The sequence below is a fragment of the Urocitellus parryii genome, chromosome 6 (genome assembly GCF_045843805.1).
Source record: "Urocitellus parryii isolate mUroPar1 chromosome 6, mUroPar1.hap1, whole genome shotgun sequence".
In the NCBI taxonomy this organism is placed as follows: domain Eukaryota; kingdom Metazoa; phylum Chordata; class Mammalia; order Rodentia; family Sciuridae; genus Urocitellus; species Urocitellus parryii.
Window position 1 is genome coordinate 194,970,431 of NC_135536.1, and position 22,141 is coordinate 194,992,571.

The 22,141-nt window shown below is 48.8% G+C and overlaps 1 protein-coding gene and 1 long non-coding RNA gene across 2 annotated transcripts in view; both read right to left on the reverse strand.

Moving 5' to 3' along the window:
- Pcif1 (phosphorylated CTD interacting factor 1) overlaps positions 1–1,789 on the reverse strand; it is a 7,735-nt gene extending 5,946 nt beyond the window's left edge. The window contains 4 exon segments of the mRNA XM_026408323.2: positions 67–204; positions 1,401–1,525; positions 1,614–1,770; positions 1,772–1,789. Coding sequence (XP_026264108.2) covers positions 67–204; positions 1,401–1,525; positions 1,614–1,770; positions 1,772–1,789 — 438 coding nt within the window.
- Positions 1,790–2,739: 950 nt separating this feature from the next.
- On the reverse strand, positions 2,740–8,530 carry LOC144255325 (uncharacterized). The gene is made up of 2 exons (XR_013343719.1): positions 5,432–8,530; positions 2,740–3,256 (listed from the first exon to the last, which is right to left on the reverse strand). It is a non-coding gene; the product is annotated as an uncharacterized LOC144255325 (long non-coding RNA).
- Positions 8,531–22,141: the final 13,611 nt, after the last annotated feature.

Consider the following 22,141-nt stretch of genomic DNA (forward strand, 5'->3'; position numbering starts at 1 on the left):
AGCCTGTTGGCTGCCTGCCTGAGTTGGTCACTTACCAGCCAGGTCCTGAGAGCCCCGGACACTCACCTTGGGCTTCTTCACACCATTGCCGCTTGGCTGCTCTTCCGAGAGCTGCCGCTTTCTGGGCTTGTTCTCAGGCGGGGGGGTTTCCACCAAGCTTGAATCTTGGGGCAGTGGGGTCGCATTCAGCCCCAAAGGGTCCGACTGGTGGAGGGAGACCAGCAGAGTTGCAACCAGGGCCAGGTGCTTCGGAGCCCTAGTACTTCGGACTCTCATGCCCTCCCGCCCTGCTCTACTCAGCGGAGAACACGGAGGCTGGGATGCTGGCAGAGAACACCGGGCTCTGCTCTGGCCCGCTACCCGGAACTGTGTGGCCTTGGGTGAGCTACTTCCCTTCCTAATTTCCTCACCTTCCAAATGGCCACACAGAGCCCCACCTCACACTGGAGATTACTACGTGAATCAGCGAGTCCAACATACAGCATGAGATCGGTGCTTGGTACATTATTTTATTTTTCTTAAGAATGAAAGGAATAAAAGAGACTCAGAAATGTTCATATTCAAAAGATCAAGACCCTGTGAGTGGACCTCCTTTGATGACACCAAAAGTATGTGTGGTATGTGAGCATGTGGTCCTGAAATCACAGCAAAGTGTAGTTCCTGCTCTGCCTACTGCTAGCTGTGAGGCATCAGGCCATTTGGTCCCTCTGAACCCCAGCGTCTTCATCTATAAAATGGAGATGCCACGTGGCTTGCTTGTATCTAATAAAAGCTGCCCCAGCTGAGGAACCTTAAGCCCATATTCCCCCCAGACAGCCTCTCCCTGCCCTTCCTCAGCACTCTGACATTCAAGTTCTTAGAACACTCTTCTCTCCTCTTACCACTCTCACTTAGTTAACTTCACCTTAAATGCTGATTCTCAGAGCGCTTCCTGTACCTTCCCCTTCCCCAGACCAAGTCAGGATCCCTGCCATATGGTTTTTTTCCTTTGGGTGGTGCTGGGGATCACACCCAGGGCCTTGCACATGCTAGGCAAACACCCCTAACCCCCTCTGCTGTATTCTTCACACCATACTTCACACACATCTGCACCTGTAATCCTATGGCCCCACTCTAGTGACTGTGGGGAGACGGCATGTCTATCTTTCTCACACCTGTCTCCCTGGCACAGTGCCCAACAGGTAGCCGAACTTCACTGTGCTACTCTATGATAATCATCTGTTTGTCTGTCTGCCCTATTTGAATGTAGGCTCCAGGAGGGCAGGGACTGTATCTGTCTTAACACTGTGTCTGCTGGTGTCAGCACAGGGCTGGGCACTAAGCGATGTTCAGAGTACACTTGGGGAAGACGACCCATGTGCCAGAGGCTGTTGAGACCCCTGGGCTAGGCTGGCACTCACAATCACATCATGCTGGCCCAGCACGGGCATCTCCCACAGGGATTGGTTGGTGAATCGGTTGAAGTAGTAGGGGCGGTTCTCCCTCCGGCTCCAGCACTTCTCCCAGCCCGCATGCACCAACTCCTCTGCAAACAAGCGCAGAACCCACCAAGGTCATGGCTGCCCTCGGAGGACCCTTTCTACCCCACTGCCCACCACTGCCCCTGCCAGTACCTGGGAGGTCCTGTACCAGGCGGACTGGCTTTGGAGAGCAGGGCTGGCTCTGGGTGGAGGTGCCTGGGGAGTGACTCAGCAGAGATGCTTCTTCCCGGGGGCTGCCGTGATTCTCATTGGCCATCTCAGCACCCACACGGGACCTGCCACACAGAGGACCAAAGAGTCAGCTCCATCTCGCCCTCCAATTACAACCAAGGGCCCTGGTGACCACCTGCAGATGCGCTGAAATCTAACCCAGTCCTGCCCTGGAAGGCCAGTATGGTACTTCAGAAGGAGCCTTGGGACCTAGGCTGCAGTTCCCTCAACGATAATTAGGTGCCCTTCTGCTACTCCCCTGCCAAAACGACCTTCCCCTCACTCTCTGCCTGGCTTGCCCCTAGGCTCACATCCTCCAACAAACCTTCCTCGACTGCCCCCTCCCAGACTAGATGGTCAGGGCCCTCCCCAGCGCCATGAACACCGGTGCTGAGTACTCAGATGGTTTGGTGTAAACTGGATTTATCTCCTCATTATAGATTTTTAACCCTTCCAGGAACAGGAATTCATGCCAATGTATCTCTCTCCAGAGCTCAACATAGTACCTGGACCCAAAAGGAGCTCTATTAATTCTGTAAACATTTACAAATCAAGACTAGCAAACAAGACAGAACAGTGTCTGCCCTTGAGAAGCTATTTCTACAAGAAAGAATGGGAGCCCCTACTCGTGAGAGGATTTTTACCACTCACATCCAGTAGAAGATATATAAGTAAACCAAAGCACAGCTGGGGAAGGAGCGTGGGATCTAATTGGTCACCTCGTTTTACACTACAGGGCAGGAAGCAATCTGTTGCTAACAGAACCAGTGCAACCAAAAAAGACTACCTAATTCAAGTCTTCAGAATCCCCAAGTGAAAACTAGCATTAAGTATTAGCAAGGAGGCCAGTTCCTTCAATTTGTATTCCCTACCAGCCCCACCCAAAGTACACCCAGCACAAGCTTTGATGACCAAAGTGGTTTCTGGCCAGGGATTGTTATATCCCTAGGGGGCCAACCAAGATCAAATTGTTGATGCTGGAGTTGTTTTCAATATGTCACAATACCCACAAGAAATCAAACCTTTGCCCACAATAAGACCACAAAAGCAGATTTAAACATTCATTATCTTTGCATGTTGAAATTTTACCAACTCATTGTGGCCACACTGATTAGCTCATGCTGATCAGGAGCTCTGGTTGGCTGTTGACGACATCATAGCAATCACTGGGACACTGATTTTATTGTACACTTAGTCATAGTCATCTTTGTTAATTTGGAAAGGGAAAAGTCAATGATTACTTCATCAGTACAGTTTGGCAGATAAAATGCAGGGGCACAGGATATATATACAACGAAGAGTGCCTTGCCAACAAAAGGGTTTGGAACTGTTCCTTGGGGGCTGAGCCCATAGGTTCCAAGGCTGAATGAGGTCCCCTTTCTCTCACCCTCTGGGGTCTGCAATGCTAGCATGAGAGGGTTTTCTTCTGCAGCTGGACTGACCCCCACGTCACAAGGTCCCACACAGATTGGGGAAGGCCTGCAGCAGAGGAAGGCTCAGCACAGGTGGGTGAACTGGTCAGCAGCGGAGTGGACAGGGGCTCAAGGAACTCCTTGTATCAGCAACTGGAGAGCAAACAAAAAAAGACAATCACTGACCTGTAAAATGTTGCAGGGAGAGGACAATAAGGACAAGGACAAAGAGCAAGTTGGGAGACTAAGACAGGGCAGGCAGTAGACAAACCCAGCCTGGAATTTTTAACACATACACATTTTTTGAGATGGGGTCTCTAAGTTGCCCAGGCTGGCCTCAGGGAATCTGGAAACTCAGGAAATGAAAATGGTATTTCTCCAGTCGTCCAACCAAAAGGTTTACTGAGTAGGTTTTTGGCCTGCATGGTTGCACCAGGACCATGTTCGAGAGGACCCAAAGCTTGGTTGGGCAAGGGCTCTACCAGCCCAGAATTTTTCAAATCTATATAACCAGATGTGGTAGTGCACACCTGTCATCCTAGCAACTCCGGAGGCTAAGGCAGGAGGACCACAAATTCCAGGTAGCCTGGGCAACTTAGCCAGACCCTGTCTCAAAAAGGATTGTGACCGTACCTCCGCGGTAAAGTGTCCCAATCCCCAGTACTGCCCAAAGGGGTGAGGGCATGAAGAGGAAGATAAAAAATATCATGTATCTGTATGTATATATACACGTTTTGTTTGTTTTGAACACAGCATATTGCTCTGTTGCCCATGCCGGTCTTGAATTCCTTGCCTCAAGCCATCCTCCTGCCTCAGCCTCCCCTGTGGTTGAGAATACAGGCCACACCATTGGTCCAGCTTTTAATAATTTTTAAACAAAGGGCCCACGATTTCATTTTGCATACTGGGACCCACCAAATAAAGAATCCTTAGCCCAAAGAAAAAAATGTACACACATACGTATCAGAGATCTGAGGGCACCAGGCCAAGCCACCCACACTGAAAGAAAGACACACTTCTCTGAATGTCTTTTAAAAAATTAAAACATAAACACATTATATAACACATCTCGTTCATCTTTATTGAAAAATATTTTTCCCAAGAAACGTCCTGTCATACAGATGCACCAGGTAGATGCACTTTTTAGATGAGATGGCACAGTTTAGCTTGAGGCCAAATGAGGACACTGCAGTATTTTCAAAACTATGCATCAGAATCATTTGGCGCTTTTAAAAGAAAATACCTCAGATTCCTCTATCTCACTCCACATCTTAAGAGCCAGAAACGGCGAGAGGAGGTTCAAGAGAATTTATAATTTTTACACGCATTCCGGTAGAACTGGGACTCTGGATGACTTTATACCACTGGAAATCTTTACCAATTTAAATTCTCTAAGGGGGGGGTGCGGCTTGGTGCAGAGCGCTTACTTGGCATACTTGAGTCCTTGGGTTCGAAAAATTAATAATTTTAAGAATGAATAAATTCGCTGAGATTGGGGTGCAACAAGTCTGTGGCCTTACTGCTGATACAAGTACCAGCTTTGGGTCGGACACAGTTCCAGGCCCTGCTGCCGCTTCCCGGCTTCTACACTGGCACCGCTCAACCTCTCCGCGCAGCGCCTAACCCCTCGTGCACTCCCCGCACGAGAAGCTGTCCTTGTCAACGTGATGTACTCATTCCGCAGGTGGCCTCCCGACCCTCACGCGTACCGCAGTTCAAGAAGCGCAGCGGAGCCTAAGGACAAACAACTGTATCTGCGCAACCCGAGGAACCCACTAGAAGGAAGAGTCCGATTCCGGGATTGGAGGAAGACGAGGCGGGAGCATCTCAGGAGTGTACCAATCAGAACTTTCCGGCCCAGGAAGGAGGAGCCACAGGACTTGCAAAGTACGCAGGCGCGAGGACGCGCGAAGGCAGGGCAGGACGAGGCGCAGCGCGCGTGCACCTGCCCTTCTCCCAACCCCAGCGGGGGCGGGTTGTTTGGCGCGCGCGCGCCGGCCCATCTCCCGGGCTCCGCCCCCCGCCCCGCCGCGCGCTCCCGCCCCCGGGCTGAGGCGACTCAGAGTCGGAGCCCGACACAAAGGCGGTGGCGGCGGCAGCAGCGGAGGGGCCCTGGAGGCCGCTCCGCCCGCGCTCTCCGGGCCCACCTTCCTCACTCCGGCCACCGGCCCGGCTGCCCACCCGCGGGTCTAAGATGGCGGCGGCGAAAGAGTCCAGGCCAGCGGCAGCCCTGAGCGGAAAGCGCCGGAAAGGCCACCGCTGCCCGGCTTCGGATTCCTGGACCCTGGCGCGGCTCGCGGCGAGACCATGGCTTCCTGGGGTTCTTACCTGCCCGGAGCGGACTTGAAGAGATGCGGCTACACGTTCTGCTCGACCTCCCGTTTTGCCGCCTCCGCCTCGCCCTCCCCAGCGCCGCTGCCGCCATCTTGTGTCCCGGGCCGGGACTCCGCGCTGCGCATGCGCTGGTACCGCCTCTGAGGGACCTCGCCACGACTGTGCCGCCATCTTGAGTGTGGCGGGGCTGTCTGGCTCCCTAGAACTTGCTTGTTTCTGACCCCCTCCCCTTCCTCCCGTCCTTCTCTGCTGTCCCAAGCGTTTTTGAGGAGAGCAAAACAGCTTTGCTCCCCCCGGGTTATGAACAGAGCGAGAAATGAATTCACCAACGTCCCTGCCTCAGTTTCCCCCGAGAGTACACCTGCAGGGTCCAGAGGACCCAGTTGGGCACGCCAGGGGACTCGGGGCCGATTTGGAATCTTCTGGGGGCTCGGGCTCAGACGCCAACTCGGGGGCGGAGTCCTGGTGACGTAGGCTTAACGTAGTGGGCATCTGGGTCCTAGCCTCCGCGGGTCTGTGCTGCCTCAAGCCAGCCTCTTGCCCTCTCTGGACCAGCGTCTCGTAGGGTTCCAGAGTGTGTTCCATCCCTGCCCCCATGTCCAGGCTGTGTGCGAGTGACCCTCCCGTTAGCGCCTGCACGAGTTGTAAGTGCTCGGAGTAGAAGACACTTAGCCGTGGGGCGGTGGAGGAGTGCTTGGGGGCGCTGAGAATGAAGGCGGCTTTGGCAGAGTTAGGAAATTAAATACTAAGTGCATCGGAGAGGCTTTCCAGCACCTACGTATCGGTGGCCATTAGAGCTCGTGGGCCACGCATGAGCGAGGCCCTGGGTACTGTCCCCAGCGCCGCAGAAACCCGATGGCAAGCCTCGCTGAGCCTCAGAGCCTAGCGAGAGATTGGCAGTTGTTGGGCGCCCCCTGCCAGCCTTCGGTGGGGGCCGGCGAGCTTCCTGGGCTAGGCACCCTTCCGTCTGGCCTGCCGAGGGAGCCCACCGCCCCGTAGCTTGGGAGGCAGGTTTGCCCCCTGCCCCAAGACTAGTGCTTGTGCAGAGCCGAGGGAACCGGAGCGCAGGTGTGAGGCCGAGACGCTGCTGCCTGCAGATGAGGGCGGTCAAAAACACTAAGAACCAGGCATCTCAGTCTGGGTTCAGATTCAAGATACATGACCTGAAGAATTTAACCTCTTTAGACTTTCGCTTCCTCAATACAACATAATAAACTCACCCACCTCCTTAAGGGTTGGAGAGGGTCAACTGAGGTGATGCAGCTGATGTACTCAGCACAGCACCTTACACTTAGTGCTTAATAAATGTTAGCTGAAGTCGGCCCACAGGTTTGCGAGGCCTGCTCCATGTAGATTCGAGCCCTCCAGAAACAAGAACAAGCCAGCTTCATAAGCACCGCAGTGCAGCAGTCCTGTCCTCTCACCTTTTGATGGAAGACGAGGAAGCCAGACACCTGGGCTCTATCTCACACCCTGCATCGAGGACCAAATGGCATGCCTTGCCTGCGACATGGAGTTACAGTCACTCTAAAGACTGCCCAAATCTACAAGCTCACCAGTAGTTCATTTTTACACTAAAGTGTAAGAACCATGTAGTGATTGTTATCTGTTCTCATTAATTATTGATTGGTAACCAAGGCACCAAACTTCCCGAGTACCTGTTCCAGTTTTACCAGGAGTTCTGAGTAGGAATGACAGCGTAGGCTCTGCCCATGAAGAAACTGAGGCTAGGGCAGGTCAGGGATGAACAACCATGAAGTAACAGGACTGTAATAGTCTCAGAATCAGAACCTTAACCCTCCCTGGTTTGCCTCTTCTGTGGGGAATGGAGTCCCAACTCCTGGGAGGTGACTCATCTGACTTCACCAGCTGCCATGGACCTACCACTTCAGTGTCTTCCAGGTTACTTCTAACCAGAGTGTTCAGCACTGCTCTTCATGTTTCTGGGTTTTTGTGGTCCTGGGGCTTGAACCCAGGACCCTGTCCTTGCTCTTCACCTTAATCTGCCTCCCCTTCTGATGTATTTCCTATCTCTTTCCTCTATTCATTTTTTTTTAAAGAGAGAGAATTTTTAAAATATTTATTTTTTAGTTCTCGGTGGACACAACATCTTTGTATGTGGTGCTGAGGATCGAACCCAGGCCGCACGCATGCCAGGCGAGCGCGCTACTGCTTGAGCCACATCCCCAGCCCAGTAGAATTTTTTTAATATTTATTTTTTAGTTTTCATCAGACACAACATCTTTGTTGGTATGTGGTGCTGAGGATCGAACCCTGGTAGCACGCATGCCAGGCGAGCGCGCTACCGCTTGAGCCGCATCCCCAGCCCCCCTCTATTCATTTTTCACAGTCAAAATCAGCCTTCTCCCTCCATCTTCCTTTCCACTACTATAGAGGGAGCCTCTGCCAGGAGCGGTGGCGCATGCGTGTAATCCCAGGGGCTCTGGAGGCTGAGGCCAGGAGGATCCCGAGATCAGAGTCAGCCTCAGCAAAAGTAAGGCTCTAAGCAACTCAGTGAAACCTTGTCTCTAAATAAAATACAAAATAGGGCTGGGGATGTGGCTCAGTGGTCGAGTGCCCTTGAGTTCAATTCCCCACCCCCAAAAAGAGGGAGCCTCATTCCTTTTATTAAGAATAGCACATGTATCCGTTGGTAGAGTGCTTGGGACGCAAGTACAAGGCCCTGGGCTCAATCCCCAGCACTGCCAAAAAGAAAAAAGGAATAGCACACATGGGGGGCTGGGGTTGTGCTCAGTGGTAGAGCACTCCTAGCCCGTGCAAGGCCTGGGTTCTTCCATCCTCAGCATCACATAAAAATAAAATAAAGGTATTTTGTCCAACTACAACTAAAACAAATTTTAAAAAAAGAATAACACACATAATCTGGGGGTTGTGGCTCAGTGGTAGAGCACTCAACTGGCATGTGTGAGGTACTGGGTTTGATCCTCAGCACCACATAAAAATAAATGTACTGTGTCCATCTATAACTAAAGAATCAAAAAAGAATAGCACACATGGGCTGGGGTTGTGGGTCAATGGTAGAGTGCTCGCCTGGCATGCATGAGACACTGGGTTTGATCCTCAGCACCGCGTTAAAAAAATATTGTGGCCCCCTAAAACAAAAGTATTAAAAAAAAAAAAAAAGCACACATGAGCTAGGCATGCTTGCATGCCCATAGTCCAGGGAGGCTGAGGCAAGAGGATAACTTGAGCACAGCAGATTCAGGACCAGCCTGGGCAGCATAATGAGACCCCGTCTCAAAAAAAAAAAAAAAAGCGTGAAGCTTAATAATGTATCTCCCCACCCCCATACTGGGGTAGAACCTAGGAGGCCTTCACCCCATCAACTCCCCAGCCCTTTTTTCTGGTATTTTGTTTAGAGACAGGGTCTCACTGAGTTGTCTAGGGCCTTGCTAAGTTGCTGAGACTGGCTTCGAACTTGTGATCCCCCTCCTCAGCCTCCTGAGCCGCAGGGAATACAGGTGTGCGCCATCACACCTGGCCTGACTGCTTTTGTGGCAGTTATCCCTTGCTTTTGCAGTTGAACCATCTGAGCATTTGTTCCTAAACACTAGAGCTTTACCCCTTCCTTAAATCTTATATAAATGAAATCATACAGCGTTACTTTGTGGCTGATTTCTTCTCATGAGCAGTGCACTTGCAGTACTCATCTGTTGTCACATGGAGTCACAGTGAGTTCCTTTCCATTGCTGTGTTTTGTCTTTCACTGTACATTTATCTATTTGATTGTTAAGGGAAATTTGAAGCCTCGCACCTCCCATACCTCTTGGTTTGGGAGGTCCGCTGGTCTTCCAGCAGTGCCCCTCTTTTAGTCTGTTACAATCTTCAGCCTCAGGGATCTGTCTAGTCATATGGCAAACCTGACATAGTTGCCTTGTGCTTAAAGCCCTTGAGTGTTTCTTCAGTGCAGGACAAAATCCCAAACCCTTAGCTTGGCTTTCAAGGCCTGTAATTATAAAGAGCTACCACAGCAGAGCATTTACTACATTCATTACATTCACAGTCGAGACCTTTAAGCTCTCTCTTCTTGATCTGGTCCCAGCCATCTTGAACTGCTTGCAGTTTTCCTCAATGTGCCAGGTTCTCTCTTGACCCTGGACCGTGGCATATGCTGTGTGCTCTCACTCTTCCCTCAGGCCTTAGATGGCACCTCCACTGGCAACTTTCCCTAAAAGATATCCCATCTCTGGCGAAGTCAGCTCGGCTCTTCTGTGCTCCCCTGCTGCCCCATGCTCAAGTATCTGACCATTTTCTTTATCCTTTAGACTGTGGGCTACATAGGGGTGGGAGCTGGGGCTTGTGTGCCCTTATAGCCACCATGCTCAGCCTGTGTCAGTCACACTGAATTGAGGTCTGAGTGATTTCTTTCTGGTGTCCCCATTTCTATTCCAGGATCTGGTTTCTGTGGTGGGAACACCAAGGCAGTGTCCTTGGGGGGGCCAAGGAAAGCATGAGCTGCCTGTTTGATCTCTGTCACCAGCTGGAATCCTCTACACCCAAGATAGGGATGAAGCTTTCAGCAAAGATTTGGGGACTTTGAAGTTCTCCAGCAATGTTTCTGGACCAAGAAGCTTTGCTGACAGCAGGCCTGGGCTAGGTGGCTGAGATAAGCAGGATCCTCAGCTGGGACCAGGGCAGCCTCGTGGGTTTAGAAAGGCCTGTGCTTGATGTTCTGTCACTCTTTCTTTTTTTAGTGCTGGGGATGGAACCCTGGGCCTCACACATGCTAGACAGGCACTCTGTTGCTGAGCTGTGTCCCTGGCTCCCGTCACCATATTAATCCTTCAAAGTTTTTTTTTCTTTTTTTAAAGGGAGAGAAAGAGAGAGAGAATTTTTATTTTTATTTATTTTTTTAAGCTTTCGGCAGACACAACATCTTTGTATGTATGTGGTGCTGAGGATCGAACCCGGGCCACATGCATGCCAGGCGAGCGCGCTACCGCTTGAGCCACATCCCCAGCCCCTAATCCTTCAAAGTTTTGAAGAAAGTTCTCACATTTTCATTGTATTCTGGTCCCTAAAAATCATGTAGCCATTCCAGGCTAGGAACTCACTGCCAGGGCCTGTGAGGACCCCGGTCTCAACTCAGGACAAAGGCTGGCCTCCATGTTGAAGCAGAACATAAACATACTAGCTCAGGGCTGGGGATGTGGCTCAAGTGGTAGCGCTCTGGCCTGGCATGCGTGCGGCCCGGGTTCGATCCTCAGCACCACATACAAAACAAGGATGTTGTGTCCGCCGATAACTAAAAAATAAATAATAAAATTAAAAAAAAAACATACTAGCTCAGTAGAAAGGATTTGGACTATTTCAACACAATGAAGTGAGGTGATGGAACCCAATTTATTATATTGTTTTTCACTAAGGTTACTATTTGTGTGTGTGTGTATGTTTTACCCAGGACTGAATTCAGGGGCACTCGGCCACTGAGCCTCATCCCCACCCCTATTTTGTATTTTATTTTGAGACAGAGTCTCACTGAGTTGTTTAGTGCCTCGCTTTTTGCTGAGGCTGGCTTTGAACTCACAATCCTCCTGTCTCAGCCTCCCAAGCCACTGGGTTACAGGCATAAACACGCACAGCTACTAAGTTTACTATTTAATTTTGGTTAAAATGCAATATATTTAGAAATACAAGAAAATATGCAGTTAAAAAAAAAGAAATGGGATGATGGAGATGCCAGTTACCCTCATCTTATCATCATACATTGTGTATGTGTGTTGAGGTGTCGCATTGTGCCCCCTAAATGTGTATACTATTATGTCAAAAATAATATATTGGAAAAAATACCATATATCTTAGCCCCCTGTTCTCTGCCAGTGTAGTAAGAGCAGGAGTTGCGCATCAAGGACTCTCTGAGGTTGAAATTACACTGAGGCAATGTCCAAGCAAGTGGGCCTGGCCCCAGGAAAGCTGTGGAAGGGAGGCTTCCAGCCCAAAGTGTGGTTGCAACAGGGAGTGGCTCTCTGGCCATTCTGGAACCAGATGGCAGAAGTTGTTTAAGTCAAGAATAGATGAGGGGAATGGGCGTCTCCTCTGGTCTTCCTGGCCCTGTGAACGTCTGATATGGTGTGTGTTCCCTCCATTGCTTCACGTGGCCAGACCCATAAGTACTGAGCCGGTCTGAGAGCCTTGAGAACAGGTAAGACAGGCCCTTTGTCTTCAGAGCCCACAAAGCAGTGGGGAGGCACATCACAAAAAACCCTCTGCCACAGGCAGATAAGCGCTCCCAGGGACAGCCAGGCAAGTGGGTGCTTAAGGACGGAGGCTTCAGAGGAGTTGGCAATGAACTGAATCTTGCAAATAGAATTGGATATTCCAGGAAGGCAAGGAAAGGGAAAGGGTATGGCCTCTACCTAGAGGTATAGAAGGGAATGACGTGTTTGGAGAACTGGTCAACCTGAGCACAACAGGGGGATGTGGTCTTTCCAGGGCCTTGGGAATCCATATTCAGTCCCTGTCCTGAATTAGTGCTCAGCATCTCCAGGTGGCAGTTGATCATATCAGGACAGGAGTAGACGACCCCTGGATTGTTCCCTCCATGCTCCCACCTATTCCCTAGGATACCCATTGTTTTTCTACTTTGAGCAGAATGGCCAAGACCGGGATGTTTACATGAGCTGAGTCTGCAGAATTAAATTCCAGACTTCTCAAAAAAAGAAGACAGGGTGACAGCTCGCAGCTTCCTGAAAGTCTGAGATCAGAGGAAACTTTGACCTAGAGAGGAGGAAGAGGAGGACATCTAGTTGAGACTGGGTCCCAGCTAAGGGGTTCCTCAACACTTGGCTTCTAACACAGAGACCTCAACACTAGTGGAGGAAAGTATCTTTAATAGATTTATTAGGGTGTAACTTAACAGACTATGAGATTCTCCTGTTTCTAATATACAATTCAATGATTTTTAGTAAATTTACAGAGTTGTACAACTGTCACCACAGTCAGCTTTATTTTTTATTTATTGATGCTGAAGATTGAACCTAGGGCTTCACACAACTAAGCACATATTCCATCCACAATTAAGGATGACGTACATCCTCAGCCCTTTTTATTTTTTATTTCAAGATAGGGTCTCTCTACATTTCCTAGTCTGGCCTTGAACTTGCAATCCTCCTGCCTCAGCCTCCTGAGTGGCTGGGATTATAGGCATACACCCATGCCCGGCCACAATTCAGTTTTAGAACATTTCCATCACCCCAAAAGGATCTCTTGTACCCATTTGCAGTCCATCCTTATTGACACCCCAGCTCAGGTGAACACTAATCTGCATTCTGTCTCTATAATAATCTCCCTTTTCTGGACCACTTTGCATGATGTTCTTGAGATTCATTCATGTGAAAGCTTATGACAGCAGTTCTTTATTTGTTATTGCTGAGTAGTATTCCATTGTACAGATATATCATATTTTATCTGTTTACCAGTTGATAATCTTTTAGATTATATCTACTTTTAAAAAAAATTTAGTTGCCAATGGACCTTTATTTTATTTATTGATACGTGGTACTGAGGATCGAATCCAGTGCCTCACTCATGCTAGGCAAGCACTCTGCCACTGAGCCACCATTCCAGTCCCTTATATCTACTTTTTTACTATCAAGATTAATGCTGGGCTGGGGATGTGGCTCAAGCGGTAGCGCGCTCGCCTGGCATGCGTGCGGCCCGGGTTCGATCCTCAGCACCACATACCAACAAAGATGTTGTGTCCGCCGAGAACTGAAAAATAAATATTAAAAAAGTTCTCTCTCTCTCTCTTCTCTCTCTCTCTCTCTCTCTCTCTCTCTCTCTCTCTCTCTCTCTCTCTCTCTCTCTCCTCTCTCACTCTCTCTTTAAAAAAAAAAAAAAAAGAAACTGCCCAAATGAATCTGGGGATATGTCTCAGTTAGTAGAGTGCTTGCCTTGCATGCATAAGGCCCTGGGTTCAATTCCCAGCACCACAAAAACAAACAAACAAACAAAAAACCCCTGCCAAACTGTTTTCCAAACAGTTTTAATATTTTACATTCCTGCCAACAGTGAATGAGCATTCTAATTTCTCTGTTCTATGTTCTTTTCAACATTTGTTCACTTATTGTTGTCAGTCTTTGGAGTTTTTTGCTTTGTTTTTGTTTTGGTACTAGTGATTGGCATATGCCAAGCACATGCTCTACCACTGAGCTATATCCCCAGACCTTTTTATTTTTTATCTTGAGATAGGGGCTCACTAAGTTGTTTAGGGCCTTGCTAAGTTGCTGAGGCTGGCTTTGAATTTGTGATCCTTCTACCTCAGCCTCCTGAGTTGCTAGGGTTTTCAGGCATGTGTCACTGTGCCCAGCTATCCCAGTCCTTTTTACTTTTTTTTTAATATTAATTTTTTAGTTGTAGTTGGACACAATACTTTATTCATTTATTTATTTTTATGTGGTGCTGAGGATCAAACCCAGGGTCTCGAACATGCAAGGCAAGCGCTCTGCTGCTGAGCCACAACCCCAGCCTTCATTTTTACTTTTGTATTTTGAGATGGGGTCTCACTAAATTACCCAGACTAGCTGAAACTTGCAATGCTCCTGCCTCAGCCACCTGAGTCATTGGATTATGGTCATATACCACGCTGCCTGGCCCAGCTGTCAATCTTTCTTGTTATATCCTTCTGCAGAACTTTTTTTTTAATATTTATTTTTTAGTTTTCAGTGGACACAACATCTTTGTTTGTATGTGGTGCTGAGGATCGAACCTGGGCTGCACACATGCCAGGCGAGTGCGCTACCACTTGAGCCACATCCCCAGCCCCCTGCAGAACTTTTAAAAATATACACAATGCCTTGGCTCTATCTCAGACCAATCACATCAGAATCTTGGGGTTTGGGACCTTGGCATAGGTATGCGAAACAAAAACCTATCTACTTTAAAAGGTGCTGCTATGCAGAAGAGTAAGGGACTAGAGGTTCAACCTCCGATCAGAAGCTCTGCCTTACCCAGCACTAAAAAGGGAGCTCAAGCCGGCCAGCCGTCTCCCCCACACCAAGAGACAAATGATTTGGGGCATGGGAGACAAGATTCCCTCCAAGAAAGCACGTGTGTGGTCCCAGGGTGGACCAGCTTGTTGATGGGGCATGATGATGCCCTCCTGTAATCCCAGAGACTCGGGAGCCTGAGGTAAGAAGATGCAATTTTGAGGCCAACCTGGGGCTACTCTGCAAGATCCTATTTCAAAATATTTTTTTAAATGAGAGGGTTTGGGGTGTAGCTCCACAGTAGAACAAATAACTGGCATGTGTGAGACCCTGAGTTTAATCCCTAGTATGGGGGGTGGGAGGGCATGTTGGTAGGGAAAGTGTAGGAGCTTAGAAGTGGGTTGTGTGAAGAAGTCCCAACTTCTCCAGCCATGGTAGTACATGCCTCCTGTAATCCTAGCGACTGGGGAGGCTGAGGCAGGAGGATTGCAGGTTCGAGGCCAGCCTCAACAACTTAGCAAGGCCCTGAGCAACTTAAAGAGACCCTTCCTCGGGCTGGGGATGTGGCTCAAGCTGTAGCGTGCTCGCCTGGCATGCATGCGGCCCGGGTTCGATCCTCAGCACCACATACCAACAGATGTTGTGTCCGCCGAGAACTAAAAAAGAAATATTAAAAATTCTCTCTCTCTCTCTCTCTCTCTCTCTCTCTCTCTCTCTCTCTCCTCTCTCACTCTCTCTTAAAAAAAAAAAAAAAAAAAAAAAAAAGAGACCCTTCCTCAAAATAAAAAATAGCAGTGAGCCTCCAGGTGGAACGCCTTGTATGGTGGAGCTGGCTGCTTCTGGGTTACCTCCAGCGATGCTAACGAAATGCTAAAACAGTTCATGAGAAGGCAGCAAGTTCCCTGCTCTACAGAAAGATTTTGCAAGCAATTTGCCAAGTTTCAAATGATTCTGATCGCAAGTACCTGAAAGACTGGGCAAGAAGGATTCAAAAGAAACAAAAGTGCCACCAAAGAGCATGCAATCCGGACGATGATTACTCAGGGCACTATGCAGCTAAAGGAGTTAGAAGAAAACACTTGCTTCAGCAAAATCTTAATATAGCATTATTCTGGAGAATCTTCAAACCTCCACGTGATTTGTTGAGCCTGGTTGCAATGGACAGCTCAAGGCCAAGTCAAACTGTATGTACAGTACTTGAGCAAAATATCCAGACAGACAGGCTGTGTTACAGAGAGCAGAGAAAATCACATCGAAATAATTGTCTGGGGACTGAAAAATATACTTGAGTTTTGAAAATGAAAACTAATAATAAAAATATAATAAAAAAGACTGGGTGTGACCCATCACACACACACGATAAAAAAAGAAGGAAGGGAGGAAGCTGGGCAAGGTGGCGCACACCTGTAATCCCAGCGGCTCGGGAGGCAGAGGCAGGAGGATCGAGAGTTCGAAGTCAGCCTCAGCAATGGTGAGGCTCTAAGCAACTCAGTGGAATCCTGTCTCTAATAAAATACAAAATAGGGCTGGGGTGTGGCTCAGTGGTTGAGTGCCCCTGAGTTCAATCCCTGGTATCCCCTCCCCCCCCCAAAAAAAAAAGAAGGAAGGAAGAAAAAGAAGAAAGAAAAGTCCCAATTTCTGCCTAGCCAGCTAAGATTGCAACGGGCCACTTCCCATGACCTTAGGGGTCGGTCAGGCCCCTGAGGAGATTAGGGAAGAATGGCATTCCTGGCTGCAGACCAACTCCAGACAACCCTGAAGAATCGCAGAGAGATGGATGGTGCCACCGGAAGCAGAGAGAGCTTAGAGGCTCAGCTGGGAAGTAGGCCAGGGCCACACAGGCTGCCATAAATTTCCTCTTTTTGAAGAGTCTGTGGAGGATAATAACCATCCATTCTTGAATTCCACAAATGTTTATGGAGCCCTTCCATGCGCCAGACTCGGCCAGGCACTGGACATTCAGCCAGGAGTAAGAATGCCAGGCTCGCTCCCTCCCACCCCCGTGGGGCAGCACAATCAATAAATATCTAGGCAGACAGAAGGACAGGCAGTGAGGGGATGGGGCCTCTCATTGGGGTGACATTGGAGTAGAGGTCTGAGTGAATGGGGAAGCCATCTACATCGGGCATGTGTTTGAAGATGCACTGTCGGAAAAGCTAGTGGGAAGCCCACGCTGCTCAAACTGGTGTGTTCTGAACTGAACGGCGGGATAAGGTGGAGCCACAGAGGGAGGGGACAGGAGCTAGGTCACCTAGAATGTCTTGGGGGTCACGACCAGTGATCCAGGTTGAATTTTGTGCACCATGGGGAGCCAATGGAGAGTTTGAAAAGGGTAGAAAAATGTCATGGCTTGCATTTTTCAAAAGATCACTTTGGTTGGTACAGAGAAACTAGCCCTACAGTCGGAACTGTGAGGAGGGGGATGAGGCCAGTTGCCCAGGAGAACAGGACGGTGATCTGGACTTCTGTGGGTGCTCGTGGGGACAGGTAGAGGGATGTGGAACGTCTTTTGGAGTTAGAGACACCAGGATTTGCTGACATGAAGCATAGGATAAGAGGGGCAAGAATGTTTGACCTGAGCACTGTGTGAAGGGCAGGGCTCTGCTCTGGGATGGAGAGAGAGAGAGAGGAACAGCATGTTACACTGGTGGGGGGGGGCTTGCTCAAACATGGAAAAGAGGAGAAAGGTCAAAGGGCTGCGGAGTCCTGATTGCCGGCTATGGGTGGGCAGTCCTTGTTAGACCAATGCACATGCTACGTTGGGGCTCCAGAGACTGTAGTATTAGGACATCTTGGAAGCAGTCAGTGCTGGAAGATGTTGGCTGCTGCTTGCAACTTTTAGGAAGGCCCTCCAAAAAGGAGACAAGTTTAAGCTAAAGATGGACCTAACATTATTATCAAAAGAAATAGTCCCACCAGGAGTGGTGCTCAACGCCTATAATTCCTGTAATTCAGGAGGCTGAGGCAGGAGGATCACAAGTTCAAGGCCAGCCTCAGCAGCTTAGTGAGTCCTTGTCTCAAAATAAAATGGGCTGGGGATGTAGCTCAGTAGTAAAGCACCCTGGGTTCAATCTCCAGTGCGCCCTCTCCCCGAAAAAGTCCCTACCACTTATCACCTCCTCCCTTCAGTCACTTTGAAATGTCAACTGGTTTATGAAATCCAGCCATCTAGGTGGCACCGTTACAGATGCCCCATCCCCTTCTCCAAACAATCTGAGGCTGGAAAACCCACGCAGAGTGTAAGGAAACCGACAGTTACCTTAGAGGAACAGAGAGGGAGAGAGGAACAGAGAGAGAGACTGGCCCCCATGAGTAAATCAGCGTCAACCAGCAGCTGACACAGGCCTAGAAAGATGGGTGGAACCAAGAAAAAAGGAAATCAGAGGGAAAATGAGCTGCTCCAGGTCGACATTCAAGCCAAGACCGAGAGGGCAGGTACCAGTGCAGATGACCCAGGGCCCAGGAAGCAGCACCTTGTCAGAAACCTCACAGTCCTTGAGTTTCAAACCTGGAAAGCCCTTCAGGGACCAGGTGGCCAGCTCTGTCCCTGGATAAAGGAACTTGTCTTCAAGGAGGAAATGAGAAAGGAGAACACAGGGACAGGTCTCCTCCTAGCCTTAGAAGCCACAGAAACTCAGCCAACAGTTCTGCCCCGGCTGAACTTAGAAAGCCCCAGTCTTTTTTTTTTTTTTTTTTTTTTAATATTTATTTTTTAGTTGTAGTTGGACACAATATCGTTGTTTTATTTATTTTTGTGTGGTGCTGAGGACTGAACCCAGGGCCTCGCATGTGCTAGGCGAGCGCTCTACCACTGAGCCCCAGCCACCAAGTCTTATATTTCCCCTTTACTCTATTTGGTAACTGTCCAGTCCCCAAGGGGCTTGTTCTGTCTAGCTGTTTACATTGTGGGAACAGATGTAATCAAGTTCTTCCTGGGCTGCTATGTGTCCCCCTCAGGCCTCTCCCTCATTCCGACTGCAGCCCCTGTCACATGTCCTGGGCACACCCAGGATGACCCACACAGACACATGAGCTGCGTGCTCTTGGCCCGGCAGGGTGAGCAGCAGGGGTGGTGCCGTTTCCTGAGGAGCAGCTTGGCTGGGCACGGAGGTTGGGGACGGTCAGAGGGGAGAGGAGCCAAGAGCCGATGCAGCTTCTCCAAGCTAGGCGGAGATCCAAAGGAAACACAGCTGGAGACAGGAGAAGCAAGCCAGGTGACCCAGCTGACATCCTGGGCAGAAACCCAGCTTGGCATCCTATGGCCACTGTCACCTGTGCTTACGTACTTGGACCAGGTATTTCTTCCTGCTGCACCTCAGTTTCCCAACCTGCAAAACAGGGGCAATACTAGCTCTCCTCAGGGATCCATGTGAGCATTAACTGGGGTAATAAACAGAGAAGTTGGGGGAAGCTGGGGTTAGTGGTGCACACCTGTAATCTCGGCGATTTGGGAGAATTTGGGAGGCTAAGAGAGGAGGATCACAAATTCCAGGTCAGTATGGGCAATTTAGCTGTCTCAAAATAAGGCATAAAAACTCCCTCGGGGGCTGGGGTTTCGGCTCAGCGGTACAGCACTCACCTAGCACGTATGAGGCCCTGGGTTCCATCCTTAGCACCACATAAAAATAAATAAAGGTGTTGTGTCCACCTACAACTAACCACAACAACAATAAAAACTCCCTCAAAAAACAAATCAAAGCAAAAACAAAAAACAAGAAAGAGCTGGATGTGGGATTACATACCTGTAATCCCAGTGGCCCAGGAGGCTGAGGCAGGAGGATTGCAAGTTCAAGGACAGCCTCAGCAATTTAGTGAGGGCCTAAGCAACTTACAAGACCCTATCTAGGGGCTGGGGATGTGGCTCAAGCAGTAGCACGCTCGCCTGGCATGCGTGCGGCCCGGGTTCGATCCTCAGCACCACATACCAACAAAGATGTTGTGTCTGCCGAGAACTAAAAAAAAAAAAAAAAAAAAAAAAAAAATTAAAATTCTAAAAAAAAAAAAAGACCCTATCTAAAAATAAAATACATTAAAAACAGGGGGTGGGGTGGGTGGATGGGGATTTTGCTCAGTGGTTAAGTGCCCTTGGGCTTAATCCCCCATACAAAAAAAAAAAAAAAAAAAGACACAGAGTGGATAGTTGAGAGCATGGGCTCTGGAGCCAGACCAACTTGAGCTAATTACTTGACCTCTCTGGTCTCCGTTGCCTCATCTGTAATCTGGGGGCTGATGATACTTACAGGATGTTACCAGGTGTAAGTGAATTAGGGTTTGCAAAGTACTTTCTGCTTGTTAACAACTGGTTAAGGCTAATAATCAGAATCATTAATTGGGCCCTTTGGTACACCATGAAGTAGTTCTAGCACTTTATATGCCTTAATCACATAAAATCCTCACTTCTAGCTGGGTGTGTAGCTCACACCTGCAATCCCAGTGGCTTGGGAGGTTGAGGCAGGAGGATTGCAAGTTCAAAGCCAGCCTCAGCAAGTTAGGGAGGCCTTCAGCACTTAGTGAAACCCTCTCTCTCAATAAAATATAAAAAAGGCTGGGGTTGTGGCTCAGTGTTAATCGCCTCTGGGTTTGATCCATGGTACCAAAAAACAAAACAAAACAAAAAAATCCTCACTGCTCCCCAGGACAGATCATCCCCATTTACAGAGGTGGAAGCTGAAGCTCAGAACAGATTGGCTTTTCTATTTCCTCTAGAACAAGGGCTGGTGAACCAGGGCTGAGCAGTGACTCCAGCCAGCAGCCTGCTGTCTGGACACTCTGGAGTCAGCTTCCGAGACGCAGTGGTGGACTCAACAAAACCCGAAATACGAACCATCTGGTGCTTTACCGGAAAGCTTTGAAGTAGCAGGACTGGAACCACGTCTGTCTGGACCAAGCACTTAGGGCTTTCCTGCCTGGGTCTCACTCTAGATGTAGAAAAGCATCTCTTTCTTTTGCTGGCCATGTTTTATTTGTCTTTTTTCTTCAAACAGGACAGCCAAGATACAGACGAACTGAGTAAAATAAAATAGACGGACAGATCCTAAGAGACTGCGATGCGCATGCTACATTCAACCTGATTTTATTCATGCTTGCCTTGGGGTGGGGAATAGATCATTCGGTAAAAACATACATAAAAACAAACAATGTCTTACCATGTACAACTTTTAAACTACAATAATTATGTACCTTAATTACTTCCTGCACAAAGGTCTAACATTACAGTATTTTTAAAAAATAAACACAATGAAGACTTCTAGGAGGTCTGGGGATGTGGCTCAAGCGGTAGCGCGCTCGCCTGGCATGCATGCGGCCAGGGTTGGATCCTCAGCACCACATACAAACAAAGATGTGTCTGCCGAAAACTAAAAAATAAATATTTAAAAAAAGACTTCTAGGAACATTTTATCATAAATTAATTCCTAATTTTTCTTTGTAGATAGATCAAGCACCTCCAAAATATAAATTCCTATCCACGGTGAGTACTTTACTTAAAATGTAGGAAGGATTTCTTCCCAGTCCCTCTGAGTGCTGGGAATACTCCTTTTCCCTCTTCAGTGGAAGGGATTTGGGGATTCTCATCTGTCATCCTTTAAAGCCAAGAAGTTTGGGGTCAGGGACACAACCAAAGCCGGTCCTCCAACATCATTCTGAGCTGTGAGGGCTGAGGACAGTTGTTGTTTGGTGCTGGGATTGAACCCAGAGGGACTTTACCACTGAGCCACATGTCCACTCCTTTTTACTTTTTATAGGGTCTTGCTATATTCCTTAGGGCCTCAATGAGTTGCTGAGGCTGGCCTCCAACTTGTAATCCTCCTGCCTCAGCCTTCGGAGTCACTGGGATCACGGGCGTGCACCACTGCAGCTGGCCTGAGGATGGTTTTGAGAGAAAGGGAAACCCAGGTAATGGAGAGAGGCAGGCTGAGTGGGCAGGTCCCTGGAATCAGGGCACCTCTGAAATGGAAAAGAACCAAAGGAATGCCATTTTGCTTTGACCTGCCTCCATTTTATGCTTGCTTAAAATGTCTTCTTTCCAGCCTCCTGACGCTGTGATGTCCTGACAGTCCAGTAGGACCTTCCCGCCCCTGGCTAAGGCCCTGATGTACAACAGAAATGACTCTGAAATGGATAATCCAAACAATTCTCTCATGTTACCAAAATATGTCTCAACAAGGTCTTTTCTGACCTACATCTGGCTCAACTGTCTTTGTGGTTTTTGTGGGTTTTGCCTTTATAAACTCTATATTTCAAAATCCAGGAGCTGGGAGTTCTGGGAGGCGCTAGCCCGCTCCCAACGGCTTGCCTGGCACACTCATTAAAGGGCTTTTCCCCTTTCAATTTGGCTTCATAAGTGTGGTGGTCTGTCATTCTGCTCGCTGCGTAACACCTCCTCCCCCACCTGCCCAGCTCCAGGCTGTGCGGACGGACGGAGTCCACGGAGCTGAGGCCGAGAAGGAGCAGCAGAGGAAAAGAACCCCAGGGTGCTCTAGGTCCTGCCTTCTCCCCAGGGTATTCCAGGGCTCCAAACCAATTCCATCACTGAGCAAATATGTATTCAGCACCTTCTGTGTGCCATGCACTGTTCTAAGCACTAGGGATAAAGTGTTGAACAAATCCCAGCTCTTACAGAGACAGACAAATACACAAGAAAATATTTCAAAACATATCTGTCATCCTAGCGACTTGGGAGGCTGAGGTAAGAGAATTGCAAGTTCAAGGTCAGCCTCAGCAATTTAGCAAAGCCTTAGCAACTTAGCAAGATCCT